This window comes from Haliaeetus albicilla, chromosome 9 (assembly GCF_947461875.1).
Source record: "Haliaeetus albicilla chromosome 9, bHalAlb1.1, whole genome shotgun sequence".
In the NCBI taxonomy this organism is placed as follows: Eukaryota; Metazoa; Chordata; class Aves; order Accipitriformes; family Accipitridae; genus Haliaeetus; species Haliaeetus albicilla.
This window is the reverse complement of record NC_091491.1, coordinates 5,898,529-5,913,007: the sequence shown is the minus strand read 5'-3', so window position 1 is coordinate 5,913,007 and position 14,479 is coordinate 5,898,529. Positions and strand designations below refer to the sequence as shown.

At 63.7% G+C, this 14,479-nt stretch overlaps 4 protein-coding genes and 2 non-coding genes across 6 annotated transcripts; 4 read left to right on the top strand and 2 right to left on the bottom strand.

Moving 5' to 3' along the window:
- Position 1: 1 nt before the first annotated feature.
- On the top strand, positions 2 to 2,086 carry LOC138686935 (uncharacterized). The gene is made up of 6 exons (XM_069793026.1): positions 2 to 622; positions 769 to 909; positions 1,073 to 1,166; positions 1,244 to 1,390; positions 1,476 to 1,571; positions 1,680 to 2,086. The coding sequence occupies exons 1-6, from the start codon at positions 2 to 4 to the stop codon at positions 1,805 to 1,807; spliced, it is 1,227 nt and encodes a 408-aa protein (XP_069649127.1). The 3' UTR covers positions 1,808 to 2,086.
- RAB34 (RAB34, member RAS oncogene family) lies at positions 2,053 to 5,232 on the bottom strand. Its single transcript, XM_069791220.1, has 11 exons — positions 5,126 to 5,232; positions 4,298 to 4,429; positions 4,112 to 4,203; positions 3,678 to 3,743; positions 3,360 to 3,461; positions 3,223 to 3,287; positions 3,098 to 3,149; positions 2,841 to 2,922; positions 2,656 to 2,746; positions 2,460 to 2,567; positions 2,053 to 2,371 (listed from the first exon to the last, which is right to left on the bottom strand). The coding sequence occupies exons 2-11, from the start codon at positions 4,349 to 4,351 to the stop codon at positions 2,304 to 2,306; spliced, it is 780 nt and encodes a 259-aa protein (XP_069647321.1). The 5' UTR covers positions 4,352 to 4,429; positions 5,126 to 5,232; the 3' UTR covers positions 2,053 to 2,303.
- A 296-nt stretch (positions 5,233 to 5,528) lies between these two features.
- Positions 5,529 to 8,071, top strand: RPL23A (ribosomal protein L23a). The gene is made up of 5 exons (XM_069791218.1): positions 5,529 to 5,620; positions 6,146 to 6,326; positions 6,593 to 6,769; positions 7,178 to 7,247; positions 8,006 to 8,071. Exons 1-5 carry the CDS (start codon positions 5,596 to 5,598, stop codon positions 8,018 to 8,020), a joined length of 468 nt encoding a protein of 155 aa, XP_069647319.1. The 5' UTR covers positions 5,529 to 5,595; the 3' UTR covers positions 8,021 to 8,071.
- LOC138687014 (small nucleolar RNA Z17) lies at positions 6,447 to 6,519 on the top strand. Its single transcript, XR_011326354.1, has one exon. It is a non-coding gene; the product is annotated as a small nucleolar RNA Z17 (small nucleolar RNA).
- LOC138687011 (small nucleolar RNA SNORD42) lies at positions 7,036 to 7,102 on the top strand. The gene has a single exon (XR_011326351.1). It is a non-coding gene; the product is annotated as a small nucleolar RNA SNORD42 (small nucleolar RNA).
- A 3,633-nt stretch (positions 8,072 to 11,704) lies between the features above and the next one.
- Positions 11,705 to 13,869, bottom strand: TLCD1 (TLC domain containing 1). Its single transcript, XM_069791217.1, has 4 exons — positions 13,609 to 13,869; positions 13,326 to 13,408; positions 12,936 to 13,018; positions 11,705 to 12,468 (listed from the first exon to the last, which is right to left on the bottom strand). Exons 1-4 carry the CDS (start codon positions 13,803 to 13,805, stop codon positions 12,073 to 12,075), a joined length of 759 nt encoding a protein of 252 aa, XP_069647318.1. The 5' UTR covers positions 13,806 to 13,869; the 3' UTR covers positions 11,705 to 12,072.
- Between the last annotated feature and the right edge of the window lie 610 nt (positions 13,870 to 14,479).

The window sequence follows — 14,479 nt, the reverse complement described above, 5'->3', positions numbered from 1 at the left end:
GATGCTCCCCGCCGCCCCACGGTCCCGCCCCACCGTGTCTTTCACAGGGGCAGCCCCCGGTGCTTCGTGCCGGCAGGGGCCCGGCAGCTCCCAGCACGGCTGCCAGGGCTCACCCCCCCCCCCCTCGCCTTGGCCAAGGAGCCCCTTGGCGATCCGGACCCGGATCTGGCACGCTGGGCGGCCGTGGGAGCCAACGCTTGGCGAGACAAGACGGTGCCCGGACACCCCAACGGGGACGTGGGCCACCTCGGAATGGCCCCGCGCTGCCCGAGCCCCTGTGGTGGGGCTGCACCCTGAGCATCACCGTGGTTTGCTGACCCTTGCACCCAAGGGGTGCCTCGGGCACCGGGTCACCCGTGCTGGGGACACCCACGCGGGGTGCGAATGCCCCAGCCTCAGTGTTGCCCACCATGCAACCGCCCGGTTGGGACAGCAGAGCCCGGGGGGGGGCACATCACTTGCCCACGGGCAAGGCTCCCGCCCTGGCACCAGCCCAGGGCCGAGCTGGCCGAGGGTGCTGGCGGGGGCCCAGCGCCACAGGGGCTGCCCCCGCTCAGCTGTCGCTGTCTGTGACGCTCCCCGTGACGGTCCCGCTCGCCTCAGCCTCACCGCCGGCACCCAGGTACGGAGCCGATTCGGGCGCGTTGGGCCCCTGGGGTGCCCGCGTGTGGGTGCGGATGGGGAGGGTGGGTGGCACCGAGCCATGGGGAGCCCTGTGGGGACTGGGGGGGGGGGGGTTCACCCCCATTTCATGCTCAGTGCTTGCAGCGCCGGCGGTCCCCACGCATGGACTTGTGCCACGTCCCCGCCACCCGGGAGAAGGGCTGGTACCTGGCGCTGATGGCCCCCAATGTCAAGGGTCCCAACTACGCGTGGCTGGACCCCTCCCGGCTCTACTGTCACCCGCAAGTACCCAGTGCCTGGGGGGGATGGCACCCGTAGGGGTGCCAGGGTGGGCTGCACCTCCACGGGGCTGCCGAGGCACCCGGCCATGCCCACGGGCACCAGCATATGGGCTGCGGGTGCCCACGGTGGGCTGCGGGCACCCAGCACCTCCGCTCTCTCTCCCCAGGGCTTGCAGGACTGCGTGGCCGACCTGCTGCAGCCCTTCCAGGGAGACCCCATTGACATGGTGGCCGGCATTGATGCCATGGGCTTCATCCTGGGTGAGCGGAGAAGCAGGTGAGCGCTGGGTCCCCATCCCTCATCCCTGTGGGCCTGACAATGCCATGCCCACCCCCAGGCGCTGCCGCCGCCGCCATACTACGGAAAGGTTTCCTGGCCATCCGCAAAGCCGGGCACCTCTGCGTGCAGACGCTGACGCAGCCCTACACCGACTACTCGGGCCGAGAGAAGGTGATGGAGGTCCGCACCGACGCCATCTCGCCGGGTGAGCCAGTGGGGTGCTCCCATCGTGGGGTCCGGCTGCTGGCACGGGTACCGGGCACTCAGCCACAGCCTTTGTCCCCTCCCAGGTCTGCGCATCCTCCTTGTGGACCAGTGGGTTGAAACTGGGGGCACCATGCGAGCGGCCATCCAGCTGGTGGAGCGGCTGGGGGGGATCGTGGCAGGTAGGAGGGGGGGGCAGGGCACCCCAGGGGCGCACCCATGGGTGCAGAGGGACCACCATCCCCGTACCCCACAGTGGCCAACGCCGAGCCCCCTCCGTGTCCCTGCAGGCGTCGCCACCATCTGCATCGAGGACAGCGAGGGCGGGCGGTGGATCCAGGAGCACTACAAGTGTGCCCACTGCGTCCCCCCCCACCTGCAGCCCCGCTTCGACCGCCACCAGCTCGGCTGGGACTGACGGTGGGGCTGGCACCTCATGTGACCCCTGTATCCCCCCGTGGGGTGCAGGGCTGCTGGCTCTTCAGGGCAGGGATGTCCAGGGCATCCACCGCCCGGTTTGGCTTTCACCGTACCCAAGATGGTAACCCCTCCTCGGTGGTAGCCATCCTCCCCTGGCTCCATCTTCTCACCTGCCCAGGAGCCTGGGGGCCGTGCCCTGGAGCAGACCTCAACTTCTCCCCACCCCCCAGCTCCACACCTTCCTTAAAAAGCATAAAAAAGATTTTATTAAGACAAATGGGAGCCCGGGGGCATCTCCCACTGTGAGCAGTACCTGGGTTTGCATAGCTAAAGGAGCCGCATGGGCACTCCTGCCCGCCCCGGCCGTGGGTGCCCGGGCAGGCGGGGGGCCGGGGGGAGCCGGGGGGCAGCAGGGACGGCTCCTCGGGGCCGGCCGGGGCCACCCTTCTTTGGTCCAGAGGTGTGAGCGTGGGGGTGGGCTGGGGGCTGCCCCCTCACTGGCAGCACTTGGGTTTCTTGCGGGGTGCCGACAGGTACAGGTCACTCTCATTGCTGCTGATCCCTGGAGGGGCAGAGGGAGGGAAGGGGGGTGAGTGGGTGGGTGGGGGATAAGGGGGGGCACCCACACAGGGCCGGCCGGGGGTACTCACGCACGGTGTCGCCGATCTTGCGGGCACTGCTGCGCTCCAGCTCGGCCAGCACGCTGCTCTCGAAGGTCAGTGCCGCCACACGGAAGAAGAAATCCCGCACGTTCTCCCCTGCCCCGTGGGATGAGACCCCTTGAGTGTCCCCACACCTGGCTGGACACTGGGGTTCACATCCCCTCCCACCCAGCCGGGGACCCACCGGTGAGTGAGGAGACAGCCCAGTATTCCGCCTGCATCTCCTGGGCCACCTTGAGAGCATCCTTCTCCATCAGGCTGTACTGCGCTGGTGTCTGCCAACCGAGCCGGGGGGGGGGAGGGTGGGTGATGGGGACGGCCCCACCGAGCTGGGGCACAGGGAGCCTGTGGGAAGGGGGGGACACTCACGCTCAGGTCCTTCTTGGAGCCCACCAAGAAGAGGATCACGTTGGATGGGTCGTTCTCCTTCAGGGCGTCAGCCAGCCACTGCCTGCGGGGGGCCACTGTCACCGGCCGGTGGCCAAGCACTACCCTCTTGCTCGCACGCCGCAGCGTGGCCAGCAGCCCGGTGCCCTCCTGCCCGGCTCTCACCTCTCCATCCAGCCCCACCACCCCCCACACTCATCCCCAGTCCCCCCTCGGCCCCTTGACCACGTGTCACCTACCGCGTGTGCTCCAGGGACGCCACGTCGTTGACATCGAAGACGATCACGATGGCTGGTGAGGGGGGAAGGAAGGGTGAGATGGGGACGGGGACAGCTGGTGTGGTGGGACGCGGTGGGGACCTCACCTTGCGCTCCCCGGTAGTAGGTGGAGGCGATGCACTTGAAGCGCTCCTGGCCGGCCGTGTCCCACCTGGGGAGGGGGGGTACGGGAGGTGAGGGGGGGCCACAGGGGTGCGCAGGGAGGGGGCTGGCACCTACTCACAGCTGCAGGCTGAAGGGCACCCCCAGCACCTCAAAGCGCTCCATCTCGAAATCCACTCCGATGGTTGCCTTGTAGTTCTTGTCGAAGGTGTCTTTGCAAAAGCTGGAGGGAGCGGGGGGGGGCTGTCAGCAGCCCCTGGTCCCCCAAAATCCCACCCATGGGGGAGGGGTCAGTGCCCCCCACCCCGGGGGGTGCCCAGCACCAGAGTCCGGCTGGAGTCGAGCTCAGCCCAAGGTGCTGCTGCCCTTTGGGGGGGGGTGTGTGGTGTCTCCCTGCCCCCCCCGCAGACCCTCTTTGGGGTGGGGGACGTCCCATTACCGGTTGATCAGGCAGGTCTTTCCCACCGAGAGGTCCCCCACCACGATGATCTTGGAGATCTTGAACCTACAGGGCAGGGGGACGCATGGCCGCTCAGCGGCATGGGGGGCTCCTTGCCTGCCTCCCCCCAGCCAGCCCCCCAGGCAGGCGGGTTCACGGGGTGGGGGAGAATCACCCCGTAGCCCCCTGTGTCTGGCAGCACCCTGCAAACCCGGCTTTCCCACCCTGCCGTCAGCCACAGCCCAACCCGGACCCCCATGTCGTCCCCCCCCGCGCCGCATTCCTGCGCCGTGACGCAGGGCTCGGCACACGGGCAGCGCCGGCAGCCACGAGGCGCCTGTGCCGGGGACCCCCACCCGGGGCTGGCGGGACCATGGGCCCCTTGTCACCCCCCCCAACCCTGGATTGGGGACCCCAAATCGCCCCGGACTCACCCCACGGTGCCCGTCCGCTGTTCCTGGCAGGCGCTGGCCACCGTGGGGTGGAAGGCGGAGCGGGCGTGCAGGGCGGCCTCCTTCCGAAAACACTGTTTGGGGGGGACAAAGGGGGACACGGGTGTGACCACGGGGCTCGGCGAGGCCACCCCCGGGGCCAGTGCGTGTCCCCCCGCTGCTGCTCACCGAGGGCAGGTCGGCGATGACCCTGTCCCTGCGGACCGGAGCCAGAACGTTCATGGTCCCACGGGGCCGCCTGGGTGGGCCGGGTGGCCGGGGGGGGGGGGAGCGGGGACAAGCTGAGGGCCACCGCGAGGCCTGGGGACAGAAGGAGCAGGGAGCGGCGATGTCGCTGTGTCCCAGCTGTCCCCACGTCCTCATGCACAGCATCCCAGAATACGGCTGTCCCTGTGTCCCCAAGCGTGGCTGTCCCCTTATCCCAATTGTCTCCATGTCCCCGGGACGTGGCTGTCCCCACGTCCTGCCTGTCCCCACATCCCCAAGCCTGGCTGTCCCCGTGTCCCAGCCACCTCAAGATCCCCGAGTGGGGCTGTCCCCACACCCTGGGGTGCAGCTGTCCCCGTGTTCCCAGCTGTCCCCATGTCCCAGCCATCCCCACATCCTGAGTGGGCCATCGCAGGGTACGGCTGTCCCCATGTCCCCAAGCGTGGCTTGTCCCCACACGCTGGGATACAGCTGCCCCCATGTCCCTGCACACCGGGGTACCACTGTCCCCGTGTCCCCAACTGTCCCCCACATCCCAAGCGTGGCATCCCACTGCACGCCCATCCCCGTATCCCACCGGTCCCCGACTGCGACTGTCCCCACGTCCCACCCGACCCCAGCTCCGCGACCGTCTCTGCGTCCCACCGGTCCCCGTGTCCCTCCCCACTCCGTGTCCCCCAAGCTTGTCCCCTCGACGCATTCCCGGTCCACGACCAAGCCCTCCCCACCCTGTCCTGGTCCCTTCCGCGGGAAAATGGGGTGTGTGTGTGTAGGGGGGGTCCCCGTTACCGCGAAACGCCCGGCTCCGGTAGCGGTGCTCGGCGCTGCACGCCCAGCCCCGGAGGAACCGGCGTCCTGGCCCCTCCCCCGCCCCGAAAGGGGCGGGGGAGGGGCCAGGACGCCGGTTCCTCCGGGGCTGGGCCACCGCGGTGCTGCCCAGGCAACGGGACCCCGGTAATCCCTCCCCACACCGGGGCTCGTCCCCGTTCTCCGCCGTCGGGGCGGCGGCGGGGGGGGGGGCTGTAGTCGACTCCGTAGTAGAACTACAACTCCCATGAGGCCCCGCGGGGCGGGGACACGCCTGCGCATGCGCGAATGAGGCAGGCAGCGGGTAGTACTACTATTCCCGGCGGGCTCCTGAAGTATCGCGAGAGTTGGGTGGGCGAAGGGAGAGCGGGGGGCGAAATCTCGCGAGATTTGGGGCTATAAGCCCGTGCGGTGCGGGGCGGGAAGCCCCTTTCGGCTTCCGCCTGGCCAAGATGGCGCCCAAAGCGAAGAAGGAGGGTGAGGGCTGGGGGCGTCGGCGGGGTCTTAGGGGGCTTAGGGGGGGTCGTGATGAGGCATTCTCCGGGGTGCGGGTGTACGTGGAGGGGGGGAGTCGGTCTGAGGGAGGTGGTGGGGTGGTGGAGGGCTTCAGCCTGGTGCTGGGCCGCGGGCACGTGGAGGGGGGGCGGGAGAGGCCTGCACCGGCGGGTGCAACCCCGTTATCTGAGAAAGGGTGGGCCGCGATGTCGGTGCTGGGACTCCTGGGGTCTGCAGGGGGTTGAGGGAGCTGGGGATGGAATGAGTGGCCCTGTCCGTTGGTGAGGTGGGAGACTGGTTTGTTGGGGGGGGGGGCGGGGAGGGGGAAACTTCAGCCCTCTTGGGCTTTTTGGGGTTGGTCTTGGTTGGATGAGGGAGCGTGGACCGCTTGGAGAGGTCCTGTTCATTGAGTTGTGTGACAGGGGAAGCCGTGGTCCATTAGGACAGGCAGGGGAGCATATACTGGTCCTCCAGATCCTGGCTGTGCTGACTGAGCTGTTGTCATAGCTGTGCCTCCGAAGACAGAGGCAAAGGCTAAGGCACTGAAGGCCAAGAAGGCTGTTCTGAAGGGGGTCCACAGTCACAAGAAGAAGAAGATCCGCACGTCGCCCACATTCCGCAGGCCCAAGACACTGCGACTGCGGCGGCAGCCCAAGTACCCCCGGAAGAGTGCCCCACGGAGAAACAAGTACGTGTGGGGTGTTGGGCCCTGCCCTGCTGCAGGTCCCAGGGTGAGACCTTGGCAGTGTGCCGCCCTGGGAGCTGAGCCACACCTTGGTGTCAGAGGGCTGGGGGTGGTGGTGTTTGGGGTGCAGGTGATGATTTCAAGCGACCAAAGCCTGAGAGTTTGTGATTAGAACTTTTCTGGTAGCTGATGCACCCCAAAGAAAGCCCCTGAAGTGCAGAGACAGTGTCTGCCAGCCTTCTGTTAACCACAGGGTCTCTCTCCTGCAGGCTGGACCATTATGCCATTATCAAGTTCCCTTTGACCACAGAGTCTGCGATGAAGAAGATAGAGGATAACAATACTCTGGTTTTCATCGTTGATGTCAAGGCAAACAAGCACCAGATCAAACAGGCTGTCAAGAAGCTGTACGATATCGATGTGGCCAAGGTCAACACACTGATTAGGTGAGAAGAGGGGGAGAATAGGTCACTGGTGAGTGTGAGATGCTTCAAGAGCCTGGAGTGGCTTTTAGCAGAAAATGGGAACACATGTGAGTTTCAGCAGTTGTGGGTGCTCTCAGGAGGTGTGGGATTAAGCTCCGTAGTGTTTTCAGTGTTAAAGTTTTGAGAAATGCGACTTGTGACTAAGTGCATCTTGGTGAAAGCGGGCAATGTTAGCAGATCAGGGGGTTGGCTTCACCAGGGAGCTCTTCTAACACCCAGGGAGTCTTGTGCAAATGATGTGAACATTCTTTACCACTGAGTAAAGTGATGTTTCCAAAGGAACCACTGATGCACATCGGTGTAGTGGGAATGTGGAACAGGTGGGAGTAGTTCTGTGCCTCTATTCTGATGCCTCCTGTTCCACTCTAGGCCTGATGGGGAGAAGAAGGCTTATGTCCGACTGGCTCCAGATTACGATGCGCTGGATGTAGCCAACAAGGTGAGAAATCTTTGAAACTTTGCAGCTCCTGTTAGCTGTCTTGTATCTCCTCCACCTGATTGTTCTTCCTGACATACAGGTGAGGTACTTGTACTTCAAGTACGGTGACACTTCTCTGGAGTGTCCTTGTAGTTAGACAGGATCTGAGTGTTCAGAAGCAAGACCACCTTGTCTAGCAAAACACAGTTCTGCCTGGAAGATCCTGAGGTTAGGTGGGAAAAGTTACGGAGAGAGAATTGCTGCTGTTCTTCAACTCCTCCAGGCAGGGGCTCCACAGGAGTACAAGAGCTCCAGAGTATTAGCATGGAGAATGTGGAAACTGCCCTGCAGCTTCCAGGTTGACACAGCATTTGTCTTAACAGCGTTCTTGGCCAGCACTGTTGGCAGGTGATTCGAACAGGCAAAGTGATGGCAGGGGCACTGCTGTGCTGCTGGCCTGGGTGAAGGAGGGGTTTCTACCGTGCAGGTAGCTGTGTCACTGGAAGTGGCAGACAGTTTAGTCCTCGAGGTGGTTGAGGTAGGCAGGAGGCAGTGGTGGTACAAACTGGAGTAGGGGACCGTGGCTTAGCACAAGGGTCACTGTGGAATAAACATATAAAGCGGTTGTGTGAGGCTCTTGGGCAGGTCTGGGAGGAAGAAGCCTGTCCTCGGAGGACAGGAATCCTGGCGAGACGCAGCCATGGCAACAATGTCTGTGGTGGAGGCTCTGCCTTTCTGCCACCATAACATCTGTTTTAACATGCTTTGCTTCTTTCCAGATTGGAATCATCTAAACTGCATCTACTGAGGACTGTACAGACAGGATAATAAACCCTGTGACACCACTGAGGGGCTCTTGTGTTTTGTGACAGCATAGCCTGTGTGAAAGAGAGCGCCCAGCAAACTTTTGGGGCTTCATTTCAGTAAAGGGGGTGGGTTCCTCCCTCCTTTCCTGGCACTAGGTGGGCAGAACTGACTGCTCTGTGAGAGGATTGCATGGAGGAGCCTTGCTGTCCTGCTGATGGGGTCTTCTGGATCGCTGACCTCTCTGTTGTTGGTAAACATGAAGTGACACTCCCCCAAATCTCAAATATCTCTGTATTTACCCGAGACCTCTGGTAGCCTCTTGCATTTTCTTGCACCACGTACTTAGCATGTGTTTGTGATCTGTGTCCTACATAGCTTTCTTGTGGAGCATACTGCAGGCTGATGAGTACCCAGGAGGGAGGTAGTAACCGCAACAAAAACGTCTTAATGGTTCAGATCTGGCACAAGTGGAGTGTTGCACCATTTTCTGAGCGTATCAGCTATTTGCTTATGCTGCAAGCTTCACTTGACGAAGCCCTCGAGCTAATCCAATAGCAGAGGCTTTGTGGTTGTTTTTTTTTTTTTCTGGTATGATCCCTACTCCCCACGCTGCAGCGTGTGAATCGCAGCCTGGTTTCCCCAACGCTGTTCCTGTTGCCTGTAACCTCACAGGGTTCATGGCCCTCGTCAGGGCTGTTTCCAAAGTAGCTGCTGTTGCTGCCTCAGCAGTATTTTGCTTCCTCAAATTTGTGGATGAAACCAGCTTTTCAGAGTGCTTTGAGAGTTGCAAGAGTGTGGAGCCCTGGGTGAGGAGGGAATGGAGATGAAGTACAGATAAGCCTTTAGGGCTGTTTGATCTTAAGTATGTAGTTACACTTGACTGAGATGGTAAAAGCTGTGACCAAATATTGATTGGGTAATTAAGCTCTTGGGCAGTGGGACACAGAGTTCCTTCGAGCCTCTTGCAGGGCTTGGCAGAGTCCCGGGGTGGTGGTTTGCACATATGTGAAGGATGGTGGTGGGCGAAAAGGGCGAGCTGTCCCAATTGCTACTTTAGGGACTGTGGGGTAAAGATCTGTGCTGGGTTGCATAGCCCTTGGCTTGAGACTTCACCTCGTGCTCGCAGCTCCAGGTGCTGGGGAAGCGCAGCTGGATCTGCTAGGTACACCACAAGCTGCCTGGGATAGAAGAGCAATGTGGAGGGACTGGGGCAGCCTGCAGAGCAGCTGAATCTGTCTACTGGGGAGGCTGGGGGGCTGTGGTGGTGGTGTGGGAGAGGCCAGCTGCCATCACACCCTTGCCCCATCCGAGGAGCGTGGCTCTGGGTATCGCAAAGCCTGCATGCTTGCCTTTGTGCAGGCAGACCTTGGCAGCTGTCAATCGGCTTCTCAAAGCTGGGGTTAGAATTGGGGGCTGCCTGGAAGCACCCCCCCTTCTTGCTGGGCCCTGTGAGATGTTCAGCTGGTAGGGGAGGCAAGAGATACTCCCTCCCTGCTGTAAGGGATGAGAAATTGCCTGGAGAAACTTCTGCTTTCCTGGATGCTGGTCCCTCCTGATCTTTGGGTGTTGTGCAGGGCTCTGCTGGCACCCTGGGCACAAGGCAGAACCCAGGCTCTTACCCCTCGCCCTCCCCAAGCCCACGTCAGGGGCTTGAAACTTGGAGAGCAAGGGCTGCTGGCAGGCTGTGTGGCATCAGATAAGGCTGAACAACAGGCAGCCTTCCTTGCTGGTGACACAGTCCCGCTGCTGGGAATACAGTGGGGTGAGGACCTGGGACAGCCCTGCTCCCTCCTGGGGTCGGCTCTGATCTGCTGGCCTGGGGGGTTGAGGGCACCAACCCAACCTCCTGCCCGTGGCCTGGGTGCAGCTTGGGGAGGGGACAAGCAGCAGCAGGGGCTCCGGGGGTCTGCCTGAGCTTTGTGCTGCCTTCTTAGCTGTAGTCACCCCAAGAAAGATCAGGGGGGAAAGAAGTGCCCCTCTTGTAGCAAAGCCGGTATCGCTGCTGGGGTGAGGAGCGGGTATGTGCTGCAGCATGGAGACTGGGGAGGGATTTCACATCAGCATGACTTGCAGTCTGCCCTGACCCTGCCTCAACTTAGCCTGGTGGCTGCTGCTGTCTGGCACTTCGCTTCCCCGCACTTGCCTCTCGCTCTGGGCTGGCAGCTGGCCTGACCCACAGCTGCCCCAGCCTGGCCAGTGCTGCGCTGCTGGGAGATGCTCCAGCTGGAAGCCAGGAGGGGAACGGGGTGCTGGGCTCCCTGTTTTGGGAAGCTTTGTCATGCCTGGCCCTTTGATGCTGCTGTAAGAGTGGTGAGAGCATGGGCTGGTCTGCCTGAGCCTGTGACCTGCTGGGGCAGAACTGTGTCTGCTCCGTGCAGAGAGACAAGGGGGAAGGTGAAGTGATCAGGGTGAGGGGAAACTAAGATTTGGGCTTGATTGCGTGGGGTATTTGCAGATGGAGTCAGTGCACAGAGGCCACAGGGCTTAAGCTGCAATTCGGAAGATGCAAAGCTGTTGGGATGTGCTGCTGAGGGTAAGGCTGTGCCCTGCCGGGGCTCCTCGCAGCTTGGCGTGGGGCTGCTGAGCTCTGCTTTGAGCAAGGAGGGGGTGAGGTGGCGGGTTTGAAGCTGGTGTAGGTCCCTGCCCACACAGCATCCCAAGTATCACATCTCCTCCACTCTGGCTGCCAGGCTATTCCCAGCATGTACCCCCTGCTGCTGCATCAGTGCATGCCGGGGAGCTCCGGAAAGATCCCGGCCCTGTGGGGTGTTTCCCGGCTCTCTGGAGGGAAGGTGATCCCCCACTGCTTCCACTTAATCACCAGCTTATTTCAACTGCAGCACCTGTCTCTGCCTGAGCTGGGGTGGTGGTGGGGTTGGTAGGACGGATCCTGCCCTGGAGCAGGGGCTGGGCAGGAGTCCCTCTAAGCCCCACTGCTTCTGCCAGTCCGGTGCTGTCACGTCAGCAGGATTTGCCTTCCCAGTGCTTTGGTACTCCACGGGACCGGCTGGGCCGGTTCTGGCCCTGCTCCCCTGGACAGCTGAACCCCCTTTCTCCTCCCACCGCTCTGGGGGGGGGCTGCTGGAAGCAGCCTGGTCCTGCTGCTGCAGGAAAGGACCCGCGCTTGCAGGGGGCTGGAGCTGCGCTGTGCTGGTGAGGACCGCTCCAGGGGGGATGCAACTATACAGCAGTCTTCCAGGAAGAGCCCATGGCCTCAGAGGGCTTTTCCATGCCAGCTCCACTTCACGTGGCTGCAGGGTGAGTCATGCAGCCCAGCCAGGCTCCTCAGCCTGGGCTGGAGACAGGCAGGTCAGGGACTGCAGCAAGGGCTTGGTACCTCTCCTGGCTTCCTTCCCCTGCTCCCTGCACAGCCCTGGGTCTCTGGAAGAGCAGATGAATAAGAAGGAGGGGAGGGACCCATCCGTGGGAGGGATGGGGCCTTGCAATTTCAGGCTCAGCACGGTGCAGCTGGGCTGGTAGGACCCAGCAGGCTTGAGTGCATCCCTGGAGGGTCCCTAGAACAAAGCGAGCGGCAGAAATATGCCCTCTCCCTTCCTGAGGACCACCAGCCCTCTGCTGGGAACAGGACCACATCCTTTCCCATGGCCCTGTCCCTGCCATCCTCTCCCTGACCCCGCTCTGCCCCACAGAAAAATCCAGCCCAGACGTGCTGCGGCAGCAGTAAACAGACCGATTTTAATGCACATAACACCCAACATCACCACGGGAGGGACTCGTCCCTTCCCTCGCAACCCTCTCAGGCCATCAGCTCCTAAACGCAGCCACCCCTGGCCCTCCAGCTGCCTGCACAGAAGCCGGCTTGGGCTGCTTCTCCATCAGCCGTGCCCCTGGCTTCGGCAGCGTCCCTATGGCTGGGTGAGGCTGTCGGGCTGGTCCAGCAGGGAAGCGCTTTTAGGCAGCAGAGCAGGTGAAGGCAGGGCCCGGGGCCAGGGAGCGAGCCCTAAGGCACATCAGAGCAGGTTTGGAGAGGCCAAGACCTCCAGGAGCTGGAGCCCGGGTCCTCCTCGGCACACATGTCTCAGTCTATCAGAAACTTCTCACCATCCACGTCTCTCCTCACAGAGCCCTTGTGCAGGGAGGGGAAAAAATCAGAGCGGAGGAGGCGGGAGAAGTACATGAGGATCATGGCGTCGAGCAGCAGGAGGTTGGCGGTGAGGAAGGCACCCTGGCCCTGCACCTCCACGTAGCGGAGGAAGTACCAGGTGAGGTAAGCCTGGGGCGCCAGGCGGAAGGCGAAGTACATCACCAGGTTGATGTACTTGTTGGCCTCGTAGAGCGCCGGGGAAGGCACGTTGCTCATCTTCAGCAGCATGCGGACGGTGAGGAAGATGTTGCTCACCTCCACCAGCAGCAGCAGCATTGCCGCCACCAGGAAGCGGCCCGTGATGATGAGCGAGACGAAGGCAGAGATGGCCTGGGAGTGGGAGGGGGGGAACACGGCAGGGTCAGCCTTCCTCACCTTGGGGGAGGCAAGTCCTCCCCACCAAGGTTTGGGCATACACAGGGCTGCTCCCCCACCAGCCAGAGATCCCAGCAGCCCCCCAGGCACCTGAGCCAAGAGAAAACCAGTCTGGAGAGCCAGTTCCCCCGGGACCAGTTACACCTCCCTGCGCTGGGGAGCTGGGACCAGCCTCCAGCTCTTCCCTTGCCTGGCGCGGCAGCCTGTCTGGCTCCCGGCGCTCGGAGCCGACGCTGGCAGGCGTCCTGCCCTGCCGGGCACCCTTGCCTTGTTGATACGCAGCCTACCTGGCGGCCAGGGCGAGGTGGAGGGAAGGGCTCCGGCTTGCCCCGCCGTAGCACACGAAACCTGCATGGGCTGAGCCCTGGGGTGCGTGGTAGCCCCCCCATGCTGGCCCCTTGCCTCCCCGGGGCCGTACTCACCATGGCGTGGTGCACCAGGTACTCCCAAGACGAGCGGGACTGATGGTTGAAGATGATGTCAAGGCTGTCATGGATGAAGTAGCCTGTGGGATGAAGGAGAGCATTGAGGGGGTCTGGCTCGTGCACCGTCACGTGCTAGGGTAAGGGGGAGCAGCAAGGAGGAAGAGGGTGGCGTGACTGTGCTCCAGGCGTCGGAAACGCCTTCGCTCCAGTTGAGCGTGGGGAGACGGCCGGGCCCTGGCAGCCTGCGGGCTCCACGCTCGTGATTAAGGCAGGCGGCACGGAGAGTCGCCCGGCCCTTGAGCCGGGGGCTCATCCCGGGCCAGCGTGCCGGGCGAGGCCGAAGAGGGAGTGGGATGGCCACGGCCATCGCCCTGCCTGGCTCCTTACCCGAGGAGAAGCAGACCAGCAGGTGCCCTGAGACGCTGTAGCCGTCCTGGATGTCGGAGAGCAGCTCCGGGGAATGCCAGAGGCTAGAAGAGAGGAGAGGAGGACGGGGGTCAGCCAGGGCGCTGGGACGGGAGACACGGGGACCCCGAGCATCCCGCCTCGTGCCTCCTCCCTCGGGGGGGCAGCGCCCGGGTTCGTCCTCCCGCGGGGTCCCGGAGCCCCGATTCCGGTTCTCAGGGTGTGCACCGTGCCCCTGCCTCCCCCGACCCGCTGTGCCCGGTACCTGAAGAGGGCCCATAGCCCGGCCAGCACGGAGTGTGCGAAAGAGACGAGGAGGTTCCGCCAGCGCCAAACGCGGCCGGGGCGGCTCCGTACGGCGGCGGGCCGGGGCAGAGCCAGGGCAGCCCGCCGCAGCACCCCGAAGAGAGCCACGCTGCCGCCCACCAGCGCCGCCGAGGGCGCCCGCCACCCCGGGCCCATCGCCCCCCCACCCCCCCGCCAGCTCCGGTGGCGCGGGGCGCACGGCGGCGCGGGCGGGGCGGGGCGGAGATGGCCACACCTCCCTTGCCTCGCTGACCACGCCTCCCGCCTCTTGCTGACCACGCCCCCAAAACGCAGGCCACGCCTCCGGGCTCTGGCCACGCCCCTCCGCAGCGACGCCTGTGCGAGGGCGGGTTGGTGCGTGGGTGCGCGGGGCGTCCGACGCGCGTGTGCGAGGCGCGGCGGGGCGCGTCCCGCGGCCAGGCGTGCACGGGGCGCTGCGCGCGTTCCTGCTGAGCGCGTATTCCCGCGCGTATTCCCGCTGAGCGCCGCTTGTTGTGCGCGGGAGGTGCCGCACGCGAGCGGGCGAGGCGTTAACACGCGTGGGTGTCGGGTATCGCACAGGTGCAGGGCGCTGCACGTCCGCACTGGGCAGCAGAGGAAGGTGGGCGCGGCACGTCCGTGGCAGGCGTTGCACCTCTACGCTGGGTCCTGCACATCTGTCCCAGTACTGCACAGCTGGCGTGGTGTCAAGGGCACCGTGTGCGTGTCCCCGGGCATGGCGTGGCCGTCCGGGAAGACCACGGTGCCGTGGAAAAATAATCACCAAACTGGCTGGGTGTGCGTCAGCGAGCACCCCCACACAGCCCCCACGAAGACATGGCGGGGGGGGG